Below are 11,774 nucleotides of genomic sequence, written 5' to 3'. Positions count from 1 at the left end.
TTTTCTTGTAACTCTTATATGACTAGAGCATGATCAACAGAGCTGTCAAATTTTCTCACAATATCATGTTGGTAATGGATATGGAGTTATTAATACTGTCAGAGATATGGAAATGGCAGGCAGTCAGTCCATAGTTCAATTTAGTTCCTTTACTGTTTTATTTGCCAACCTTAAAGGCACATTGATAAGTAGCTTTCAGAAACATTTTCGATAAATGGCAAAGGGCCCTTTCTCCTCATAGTCTTTCCTCCGAATCCAAAGTGACTGGAAAGAGGACAGGGAGGCAAGGATTGAACCTCCAAGCCACACTGTGTTTTGACGCTCCTGGGATGCCACAATGGTAGTCCCACCACATGGTGCGATCTGGTTGAGCTCGCTCTGCAGCCGTTCAGGAAGACCACTGAACATTGTGGAGCCGCCACATATTAGGATATTCTGTAGCATGTCACTCTTCAATCTGATGTCACATTTATTGATACAGTTCATGACCATAATATGAAGTCCTGGCTCACGGGATCCAATCAGATTTGGCTGGAATAGCACCTCTGGACAAAGAGAACGCTCATTTCCCAATGAGATATAATTCCCATCTGGAAGCTTGTATTGCACCATTTCACAAACTCTTAATTCAATGTCTATATCAGGGGCTACATAGCAACATTTTGCCTTGATGTCATCCATTAGGCCTAATTTGTCAAAAGAAAACCCTTTTCCAGACTCCTGCAGTAACTTCTGCAAGTAAAGGTCAAGGCTTCGTCCTGCATATTCTGCACGACAGGTGTAACTTGGCATGTAGTGGCCGTCGTCAATGGGAACTGCGTAAGAGCATCCATGCCCGCATTCCAAAACCAGTCCGCTAGTTCTGCCATAGGAATACATGGATAAAACGGACTGGTTTTCAATAAACATGGCTGGAGTGCTGAAGCTCTCGAACATGATTTCGGCGAGTTTTTCTCTGTTGGTGGTCGGACTAAGAGGAGGGTCACACAAAAGCACGGCGTGCTCCTCGCTTGGGATACCCAGCGTTTTGAACGCGTATTCCCACAGTCTCTCCATTGCATCCCATTCTGTTACTATGCCATTATGCACCGGGCTGATGTAGGATATGTCTAGTGTTTCTAGAATTTCCCTCCCCACATAGCCGTGCTTGTAATCAAAGGGGCCTTTGCGCGCCAAACCTACAACACTGGGAATTACGCAGGAGGGCGCATCCGCCCCAGCAAACCCGGTTTTCAGGTATCCTGTACCGACATCGATGACTACCGCCTTGGTGCACTTCACGATACTCTTTGCCTTTGGACTCGTCTCCACTTCATCAAGCTCTGTTTTCGGTTTAGATGATTTGGATGACTTCTTCAGTTTAGGGTTATCCGGAGAGGTGTTTTTTGACTTGGAAGACTTTTTCTTTTCCTGACTTTTCCCTTCATTCACTCTGATCAACTTTGCGACTTTTGCAGGACCCTCACTTGGAAGAATGGGATCCACAAAAGTGTCGTTATCCATCTTTTTACTTCATGGTGTAGGCCATAGCTGTAACATGCAAAAACCAAAAGCTCTATATCCCGAACTGTGTCCCGACAGTTCTGAAGCGCCGGGGTGATGCGCATTCAATCAGTGTGTTACCTTTGTGACGTTCTTGATCGCAGTAATAATCAACAACGTAATTTGCAATGAATATGTACGGAACAGTTAGAAACGAGAAGAGTAGCTGCAGATCGCTAGTCTGGATACCAGTCTTTTTTTAGCTACTATTCCACCCCTTGCCAGAGACTGGCCTTTTGGCAATCTAAACGTTCAATATGCAACCGGATTTACGGCGCAGTTGCTGTTTGGTAGTTGGAAACAACATTAATCTTTTCCATGACAATGTTATGGAACAACAAGGCCCTAGTCAAAAAATCATATAGGATTACCGATTTTTTCCAGTCGAATCCTATAGGATTCTCACAATCCCAGGATTCTCTTATTCCTATAGGGTTTTGTGTCCCTGGTGTCAGAATCCCATTGGACTACTTTTTTTCCTATTGGGAATCAAAAGTAATCAGATTGGATCTTATAGGTTTGGTAGAATTGTGTCACCCCATTCAGATTCCTATTAACTTTTTTCTTCTTAATTGAACCAATTCAATTATAGTTTGTCATTATTTACAGTACAATGCAACAACATTAATTACATGTTCGTTGATCGGAAACAGCAGTTATATATTAATTTGATACAATAAATACACTGCTCAAAAAAATAAAGGGAACACTTAAACAACACATCCTAGATCTGAATGAATGAAATAATCTTATGAAATACTTTTTTCTTTACATAGTTGAATGTGCTGACAACAAAATCACACAAAAATAATCAATGGAAATCCAATTTATCAACCCATGACGGTCTGGATTTGGAGTCACACTCAAAATTAAAGTGGAAAACCACACTACAGGCTGATCCAACTTTGATGTAATGTCCTTAAAACAAGTCAAAATGAGGCTCAGTGGTGTGTGTGGCCTCCACGTGCCTGTATGACCTCCCTACAACGCCTGGGCATGCTCCTGATGAGGTGGCAGATGGTCTCCTGAGGGATCTCCTCCCAGACCTGGACTAAAGCATCCGCCAACTCCTGGACAGTCTGTGGTGCAACGTGGCGTTGGTGGATGGAGCGAGACATGATGTCCCAGATGTGCTCAATTGGATTCAGGTCTGAGGAACGTGCGGGCTAGTCCATAGCATCAATGCCTTCCTCTTGCAGGAACTGCTGACACACTCCAGCCACATGAGGTCTAGCATTGTCTTGCATTAGGAGGAACCCAGGGCCAACCGCACCAGCATATGGTCTCACAAAGGGGTCTGAGGATCTCATCTCGGTACCTAATGGCAGTCAGGCTACCTCTGGCGAGCACATGGAGGGCTGTGCGGCCCCAAAAAGAAATGCCACCCCACACCATGACTGACCCACCGCCAAACCTTTCATGCTGGAGGATGTTGCAGGCAGCAGAACGTTCTCCACGGCGTCTCCACTCTGTCACGTCTGTCACATGTGCTCAGTGTGAACCTGCTTTCATCTGTGAAGAGCACAGGGCGCCAGTGGCGAATTTGCCAATCTTGGTGTTCTCTGGCAAATGCCCAACGTCCTGCACGGTGTTGGGCTGTAAGCACAACCCCCACCTGTGGACGTCGGGCCCTCATACCACCCTTATGGAGTCTGTTTCTGACCGTTTGAGCAGACACATGCACATTTGTGGCCTGCTGGAGGTAATTTTGCAGGGCTCTGGCAGTGCTCCTCCTTGCACAAAGGCGGAGGTAGCGGTCATGCTGCTGGGTTGTTGCCCTCCTACGGCCTCCTCCACGTCTCCTGATGTACTGGCCTGTCTCCTGGTAGCGCCTCCATGCTCTGGACACTACGCTGACAGACACAGCAAACCTTCTTGCCACAGCTCGCATTGATGTGCCATCCTGGATGAGCTGCACTACCTGAGCCACTTGTGTGGGTTGTAGACTCCGTCTCATGCTACCACTAGAGTGAAAGCACCGCCAGCATTCAAAAGTGACCAAAACATCAGCCAGGAAGCATAGGAACCGAGAAGTGGTCTGTAGTCTCCACCTGCAGAACCACTCCTTTATTGGGGGTGTCTTGCTTATTGCCTATAATTTCCACCTGTTGTCTATTCCATTTGCACAACAGCATGTGAAATGTATTGTCAATCAGTGTTGCTTCCTAAGTGGACAGTTTGATTTCACAGAAGTGTGATTGACTTGGAGTTACATTATGTTGTTTAAGTGTTCCCTTTATTTTTTTGAGCAGTATATGTTGAAATGACAATATCACTGGAGTCGTTGCAAATCAATACCGCCACTTGTGTAGCTACCTGGAGCCGCAAACGGATTTAATAAATAGCATATAACTTCAGTTTATTGTTACAGATTTGTTATTATGGTATTATCGAGGGCCGTGTTTAGTTAATTAAATTGGAAGTCATGAAATGTGATCATGGTCACAGCTCTATCGCAATTGACGATCAGCTAAAATGCATTAGATTGACGGTAACAGTCAGATTAGGCTACAGGTTAAAAAAAAAATAAAAAAAACACACTGGCTGTTGTTCAGTTCATATCCATATTATGTGATTCAGTGATTGAAATGACGACCCCATCAGTAGCCTATTCCAGCAGGCTATTTATTGGGTAACACAAACACTTACTATTTACGTGGAAAAAATTAGTCTGTCAATTTGAACTAAGCAAGCTGCTAAATCGTTAATTTTGCATAGACTACTGAAATTAGATGTAGGCTAGGCCTAGCTGGTGCTATAGGCTACCTGCATCTAGCTAAGCAAACCATGGCAGTTGAATTACAATCATAAACCCAGATTTTACTGAGATTTTAGTGAATAGTCAAACGAGTTCACTCCCAGACAGTCCTAGTAAAATTCTTGCTTGAGAAATTGCTCTTGGCTAAGAATCTATTTTTGTTTCTCTTTGACCATTTTTCATTGAAAATAATCACAGCAACACCCTTTACTGACTTTACAGTATGTTGCCTAGAGCCCAGAATGTTTTTTTTAGAGGCCAGTCCCATTTTTACCATGTTCTTGCCAGGATAAGCCTTTTATATCTCCCGTGCACACACTGGCAAGTGTAATAAATACATCAATTGACTATACACCATCACAAAGAAATCCGTTATACATTAAATGTACAAATTTTGTTTTAGGCAGGTCCTAATAAACATTTTAGGCTATAAAACTAGTAAAATGTATTTTCAAAAGAATACAATGGCATATTTTGAGTTTGTTACTGGTCTGTCAACACACGTTGGCCTATGTTATAGTGCGCTAAGAATATGAAATATAAAATACAAATATGTTTCCCACACAACATGCGAAATATAAAACGTGATATTTTGAAACAGAGCCCAGGGAAAGCCCGTGCTTTTTTGATCCACGTTTGATCTATTTTCTACCCTCTGCCTTGTTAGGGAGCAGGCGTAGGGTCTTACACTGAGAGTATCTTCGTCATGATACCCATAGAAAATAATAGCAATCTATATTGTCAACAGCATTAGTCTCGTGTTCATATTTGACAACCTCCGCAGGCTTTTGGAGTTGCCGGCGATCAGCAAAAAGAATAGGCCTACTCTTAATTTAGGCTACATTATTGCATGCTAAATGTTTCTGATCAGTAATAGATGAACTATACCACCTCCACGTATTTGCCCAACCAGAGATCTTTAACAAATATACAGACGGGGATTCAAGCAATATCACATAAAGACAAGTCACAGGCTTTTGGTTGGGAGTGGGCCTAGGCTACTGAACGACTGCAAGTGATGAGCAAAATAATCCACTTGTTTAAACTACGTAACATGCTGGCAAAATGTTCTGTTCAGTGTTGATGAATGAGCCAACTAGACAAGATGACATTTCTACATTCGACATTGTAGCCTAACCAATAGCAAACAGAGATTCAGTGAAAAGAAAAATCGGACATTGATTTATCAAAACAGCATGAAACGGTTGATCACACGTGGGTTGACTATTGCTTCAATCATATAACAATTGGATGCCTTTGGGAGTTTCAGTAAGCAACAATTTGCCTTCAATTGCAGTAGCCTACTTTATTCCAATGCATGTGGTGGGCTATGTGAAGATATGGGAGTAGTGACATGCCTTGCAAAGTTTAGAATTTCCAGGATGATTGTAGTAACAGGCGGTGCCCATCAAGAGTAGTGCATGCCACCTCAGCATTATGGCTAAGTTTCATACCAAACCTATGCTTTTAAACACAATATGCAATTCTACTATGGCAAAGAAAAATTCAGTTTTACAAAATAATTTCTAATTATACCTATTTTGCCATGTGAAGATAACTTTTTGCAGTTTTGTACAAATTTCCTGCATTTCTACACATTTTGTAATGAATTGATATGAGTGAGAATGAATAACAAAATTAATGGGTTTCCCTGGAGGTCAGAGGGCCTGGGGACATACCCTGCATCCCCAATTGGTATTTGGCTATGATTACTAAGACTAACTACCAATCTAATCATTGTTAGCTGACATGGCTAATTGAGTGACTGACATAAGAGAATGCTTATGTCTAGAACCGGCCCTGCACAGATTGCAATCATGCAGTAAACATCCCATCTGAGGACATGAATCATGGTATGAAGTTCTATTGATAATTAAAAAAGGTTGATTGCATGTAAATTACGAGTTGTGAGACTGATACAGTTGCGAAACTGCCACATCGACTACTGACCCCAAAGTACCGATTTTTGGTAATTTGTATTGGTTTTAATAACTGTACAGAACAAAACAAGTACCAAAAGTAAGTTCAAATGCCTCTTTATAATTGTTTCCTGACAAGCAAACACTAATACCTGATCAAATATCTTTAATGGGACAGACAGGAAGTAGTACATGTAAATCCAGTCAACCACTGACAATCCATACGTAATAGCAATAACCCATGCATTTCACATCTAGGAACACACAGCAACACATGAAAAGGTATATCAGATCAGGGATACAAAAATCAACATGAGTCATTCACCAGAGACAAATGAAAGCCCTTTCTATTTATTGCTGTGCAGTAACAAAGCAATTGTTGACCTGACTGACAAATGAGGCAAAATACCCAACCAGACGTTATTAGAAGAAAAAAAAAATCCTATAAAAAAATATTTACATAAAGAAAAGTTTGTATTAAAAAAGGTATGTTTAAAGCCCACGCCTGCACTCCCATTACCCCAGTGTTTCCCCTAGCTAGACTTTCTCTTAGGCGTGGCACAGGTGCCCTGAAACAGCAACACATATTGCCAATTTGAATCAATTGGGGCCCAAAACAATTTAGTCTGAACAAAAGAGCTAGATGGGAGTCACTACCTGGCCCACCTAAAGTGATAGTAGAGGAAACACTGCAGCATCCCATGGGAAAAGCAGCTGGCATGCTGATGAAGGGGGCTTGTGGGGTTAAGGTCTAAGCTCAGGGTTTCCAGAGCTTGAGTAGGCCATCCTCACTGTACGTGGAGATTAGGTTCTGATGGGGGTGGTGGGCGATGCCAATCACATCCTTCTCATGGACCTGGGATGGGGGAGACAAGAGCTAATGAGACAAGTCTAATACAAACGTTAGGCCAGGGGAAGACAACTAGATGGTCGGATCCCGGAACATAAATACAATTTGTACACTGCAAACTGACCCCGTCTGGTCTGCCTGTTGCCGACTCCTGCTTTAGGCTATAGCCAATCCTGGCACATTTACATTAAACTAACAAATTTTGATTTAGGTGCATAATCCTGACTAAATTGTCTACACATTAATTCATTCTCAGGTGAATTGACAACTCCTATTTTTATCATTGAGAAATTAGTTTTAACCAGGCTTGGGGTTGATTGTTTTTAATTCACATGATTTGGAATAAACATACTGTTAGGGTTCTCTCCAGCTTGCCGGTGACTGTGCTGAAGCAGTAGAGCACAAAGTCCTCTCCTACACAGTAGATCCACTCGCCACGTGGAGACAGTGTACAGCAGACAAAATCTCCTCCCTCCCTCTTACCAGAGCTGAAACTCCTCACAATCTGGAGGACAAAAGGGGAATAAGGTCATACCAATATAATATTTGTAATATTCAAAATGAATACTTCATATTCATTTTTTTTAAATGAAAGGTGACCGTAAGTAGCTAAGTCCTGACCTGGCCCTGCATGTTCATGATGACAACAGTGTTGGAGCGGTTGCACACCACAAAGTGCTCTGGGTTCTTGGGCAGAAGGATGACGTTGTTGACTGTGATGTCGGTGCCGGCCGAGGTGCCCAGGGACTTGAAGGTGTTAGTGCATTCTGTGGTCTTCATGTTCCACACCTGACAGATTCACACACAAGTGTTAATCAAAATCCATTAACATATATTCTGCTGGAAATGCAGGTACACAGGACATACCATGAATTGGACAATCTGGTAAAGGGTGGAGACAAGTCAAAATACAGTATCTGATGCAAATACCTTTTTTACTTATTATGGGACTGTTGGCTTCTAGCAGCCTTTTGCAGAGTGGGGGTTCATACCTTCACAGTGCCGTCAGAGGAAGCGCTGATGATATGGTGGCCGTCAGGTGTGAATGTTGCTTCATTAACAAATGAGGAGTGTCCTCGGAACTCTTTCAGCGACTTGCCCGACTTCAATCCGTGAACCCTGTGGAACGCAAAAACATAACAGTTATGGTTCCTTGGTGACCACTGTTCTATAGGCAGGAAAAACAAAGACGGAGAAACCATGAGAGAAAGCGAGCTTCATGTGTGCAGGTCACCTGATGGTCTGGTCGAAGGAAGCACTGAGCAGCTGGCTGCTGTCCTTGCAGAAACTGAGGCAGGTGACACCTTTACTGTGGGCGCGCTCAAAGCGCCGCAAGCACTGACCACTCTGGATCTTCCACACCTGTCAGAGGGGAGACGAGGTAGGGAAGGTAGTGTGAGTATCCACTCAACCCAATGAAAGAGTTTGAACATTAAAAGTTGAGGGAAAAGTGACATTCCTATAGTGCCAGTAGAGACCTTTATTTTGCCGTCCTGGGCCCCTGTGGCCAGCATCTCTGTGTCCCTGCTGAAGCACATACACAGCACTGCATCGTCCATCATCATGAAGTTATCCTGCGCCTGGTACTTGAGATCCTATCACACACGCATTTGATTAGGTCATCTTATTAAAAACGCTACCAAGGCAGTAAAAGGGTATTTTGAAAACTCCATGAATTGAAATCAAGTGTATTTCCCAAATCAGAGTATCAATTGGTGTTAGATCGCACACGCACCTTTCTGATTTTGCCAGTGGTGAAGTTCCAGACCTCGATAAAACCATCCACTGATCCTGTGACCAAGTACTGACCATCAGGGGAGAAGCGGGAACACTCCACGTGGGACTTCTGCCCAAACTAGTAAGAATAAGACTGCATTATGACGACACCCAAGCAGAACTCCTTGTTCTTGTATTCATGCATTGTGTTTTTATGCATAATTTAATTAAAATGTTACATAACCAAGCCAGTACCATCGAGATACAATAATCTCTTGAAAGACAGGGCCAAGGGGAAGCATCAAAACCATCCTTACTAATAAACACTAGCAATACCATAGCTGGACATACAGTACCTTGATGTGTCTAGTGAGCTGTGTGGGGAAGCGCTCCTCCTCCACATCCTTCACGGCTGCCTTGCCCCTGAACAGGTCAATGGTCATACCTGGGGGCAGGAGACCCTGGTGCTGTTGCCATTTTAGGGACTGAGAGACAGAGATGGTGGTTAAAAATACTAATCTGCATACTATTAGCCTGGTCATAGATCAGACTATATGCTGAATTAACATGAAAAGACCGTATATTCCAGGTGTGTAGGAACATGTCACCCACCTGTCCCAGCAAGGCCATGAGACGTGAGGGGGGCACCACGCTGACCTCCCCGGCCAGGGCCTGGGCGATGGCCACCCGTCGTTTCTCCTTACTGCTGCCATCTGGGTAGGCCTGGAGGACACAGAGGGAGGAGAGCACACAGACACTGAGCAATGACACAAACACAAGACCGCAGGAACTCTGAAGCACCCATAACAAAACAGACCAGTAATTTCTGAGTGGCAATGGAACAAATAGACAACTGCCAAAGTCAAAACTCTATAGGACATTTATTAATGCTATATTTCAGGAGAACACGGGTGAAGGTTATTTTTGGTGTCCAATTAAAGTTCAGGCATACAATAGACGCACAGACAAAACCAGACAACCTGGAAATAGTTCATACTGAGTTATATCTCCCCTATACATGGAGTGAACTCACCTCTCTGGGGTCAAAGTAGGAGCGAGCCAGCAGGTTCTCCAGGTGAATGTACCTCTCTGGTTGCGTCTGCTTCAGCATGATCATGGGGTCTGTTTGCCTTAGCAAAGACCTGGCTGCTCCCAACTCTCTCAACTCAATGAGCTCCAACACCACCTAGGGGGGCACACAAACGCATTTTACAAAAAACATAATGACATAGCAGCAGAGCTAGCTAGAAAATAACGTTCTGGTGCATACGAATTCCAAACACAACTTTTTACCTGTTCATACAAGTCTATCAAAGTCTTGTCAGGGAGCTTGAGGGACTGGATAGCTTGCAGCACAGTATCCCAATGGCCACTGTTGATGTCTGCCACGAAACTCTCGATACTGTCCACAGTGTTCAAAGACACCGTGGTCTCTTCCTGCAGGGTGGTCAATGTCCGGTGCAGATTGTTTTCTTTCAGGTACTGCATTATCAGACGAATCACGCTGCAAAATCATGGTACACTCCATCAAGGCATGTCATATTTTGACGAAAGACAAGTTCTATCTAATCGTTTTCGCTTGCAAGCCAGTTAGCTAGCTAACGTTAGCTAATTAAGGCGTTCTGACAGGCTAACGTTAGTATTAGTTAGCTAAGACTATATAGCTACATTAAAAAGATCACTGGTGGGTACAAAAACAATGAAACATAGCTAGCTAGCAGGCAAGTTATGTTAGCTTAGGTAGCTAACGTTTACTGGATACAAGCTGCTTGCAGGTTGAGGTAGGCCTCAACTGAGTTTAGAGCTGCCACGTGAACCATAATACATAAACAAAACATTCAGCAATTTACAGTTGTGCAAATGTGAATAGCTTTAATACTTACTCTGCTGATTCCACCTCCAAAGACATTTCTAAATCACCAAAAAGTAGATCGTTGTGAGTAGAGAAGTCAGCGCAAACGCAAACAAGGAACGAACAGTCGTTGAAGTGGGCGGAGTTTCCAGCAGCAGTAGACTACAAATATATTTTCAAAATAAAAGTAGATTAACGTATATACCGTCTAAAGTCGACTGCATGCATCAACCAATGCTTGTGTGTGACGCCATCGTCAATCGACTGACAGATTGCTATATCATACGTGGTTAGCTGATACGTAAAATCCCTATCCAGGTGTTGTAAGATCTGGAGGGCGGCGGCAACGCCTGGGCAGAGGAATGCACAAGTGACAGATTGATGTGGTTAGCCTAACGTTGATGACGCCTGCTACATTTTACAATGCTAACCACATCATATGTTATAACAACCTGTCAGTCGTTGACACAGTCAATAACATTGCACGCAACAATTGGTTCATGCAAGCAACGTCTGAGCAGGGGAACTCAACCATTGGTTGACACAACATCTGAGCAGGGGAACATGACCTGTATGTAGGCCCAGGGAGGGCCCTTATGGCGGTTCATTCAGGGCTGTGTTCAGTACGAAAAAAACGTAGTGGAACTTTCAATTAAATGGGGGAGGGGGGCTTGGGTTGTGGGTTCAAAATGCATGCTGCATTCATACACAAGTGGGAAGGTGGTAATTACCAGTTGTGAAGTCGTAAATACCAGTTGGATGCATTGAAGTGCTTTGAACTCGTTGAGAAACGCCGATTGGCTAATGGCCAACAAGCTGCGTCAACCATGAACTAAAAGTATGGCTATCATGCCTGTAAACAAAAAAAACATGAATATATTACTTTTTGTAAATAGTGTTTTGTGGTTGCATTTAACTGCCAAAAATCCTGTTATAGAGGTCATTTCCTTAGTAGGTGACGTCAGAGATCACCCCGCCACACCCACCAAACGGGTCAAATGCACCTCAAAGTCTGTTCAAGAACATTGAAGAATGCTTTGAGGAAACATGTCGTTCAGTACAAACCATTATGCAACATAGCAAACGTTCAATCAAATTGGACGCACCCCAGGTTGGCTACTGCATCTACACAGGCAG

At 43.3% G+C, this 11,774-nt stretch overlaps 2 protein-coding genes across 2 annotated transcripts; both read right to left on the bottom strand.

Annotated features, from left to right (window-relative positions):
- Window positions 1-195: 195 nt before the first annotated feature.
- On the bottom strand, window positions 196-1,503 carry LOC106604797 (actin-1-like). The gene has a single exon (XM_014199841.2). It carries the CDS (start codon window positions 1,501-1,503, stop codon window positions 196-198), a length of 1,308 nt encoding a protein of 435 aa, XP_014055316.1.
- Window positions 1,504-6,370: 4,867 nt separating this feature from the next.
- smu1a (SMU1 DNA replication regulator and spliceosomal factor a) lies at window positions 6,371-10,813 on the bottom strand. Its single transcript, XM_014199459.3, has 12 exons — window positions 10,669-10,813; window positions 10,079-10,289; window positions 9,819-9,971; window positions 9,398-9,508; window positions 9,142-9,270; window positions 8,805-8,924; window positions 8,548-8,664; window positions 8,304-8,431; window positions 8,062-8,188; window positions 7,691-7,858; window positions 7,422-7,574; window positions 6,371-7,075 (listed from the first exon to the last, which is right to left on the bottom strand). Exons 1-12 carry the CDS (start codon window positions 10,692-10,694, stop codon window positions 6,977-6,979), a joined length of 1,542 nt encoding a protein of 513 aa, XP_014054934.1. The 5' UTR covers window positions 10,695-10,813; the 3' UTR covers window positions 6,371-6,976.
- Between the last annotated feature and the right edge of the window lie 961 nt (window positions 10,814-11,774).

This window comes from Salmo salar, chromosome 05 (genome assembly GCF_965601325.2).
Source record: "Salmo salar chromosome 05, fSalSal1, whole genome shotgun sequence".
Taxonomy (NCBI): domain Eukaryota; kingdom Metazoa; phylum Chordata; class Actinopteri; order Salmoniformes; family Salmonidae; genus Salmo; species Salmo salar.
The sequence above is the reverse complement of the archived record's forward strand: the minus strand, read 5'-3'. Positions and strand labels throughout refer to the sequence as shown.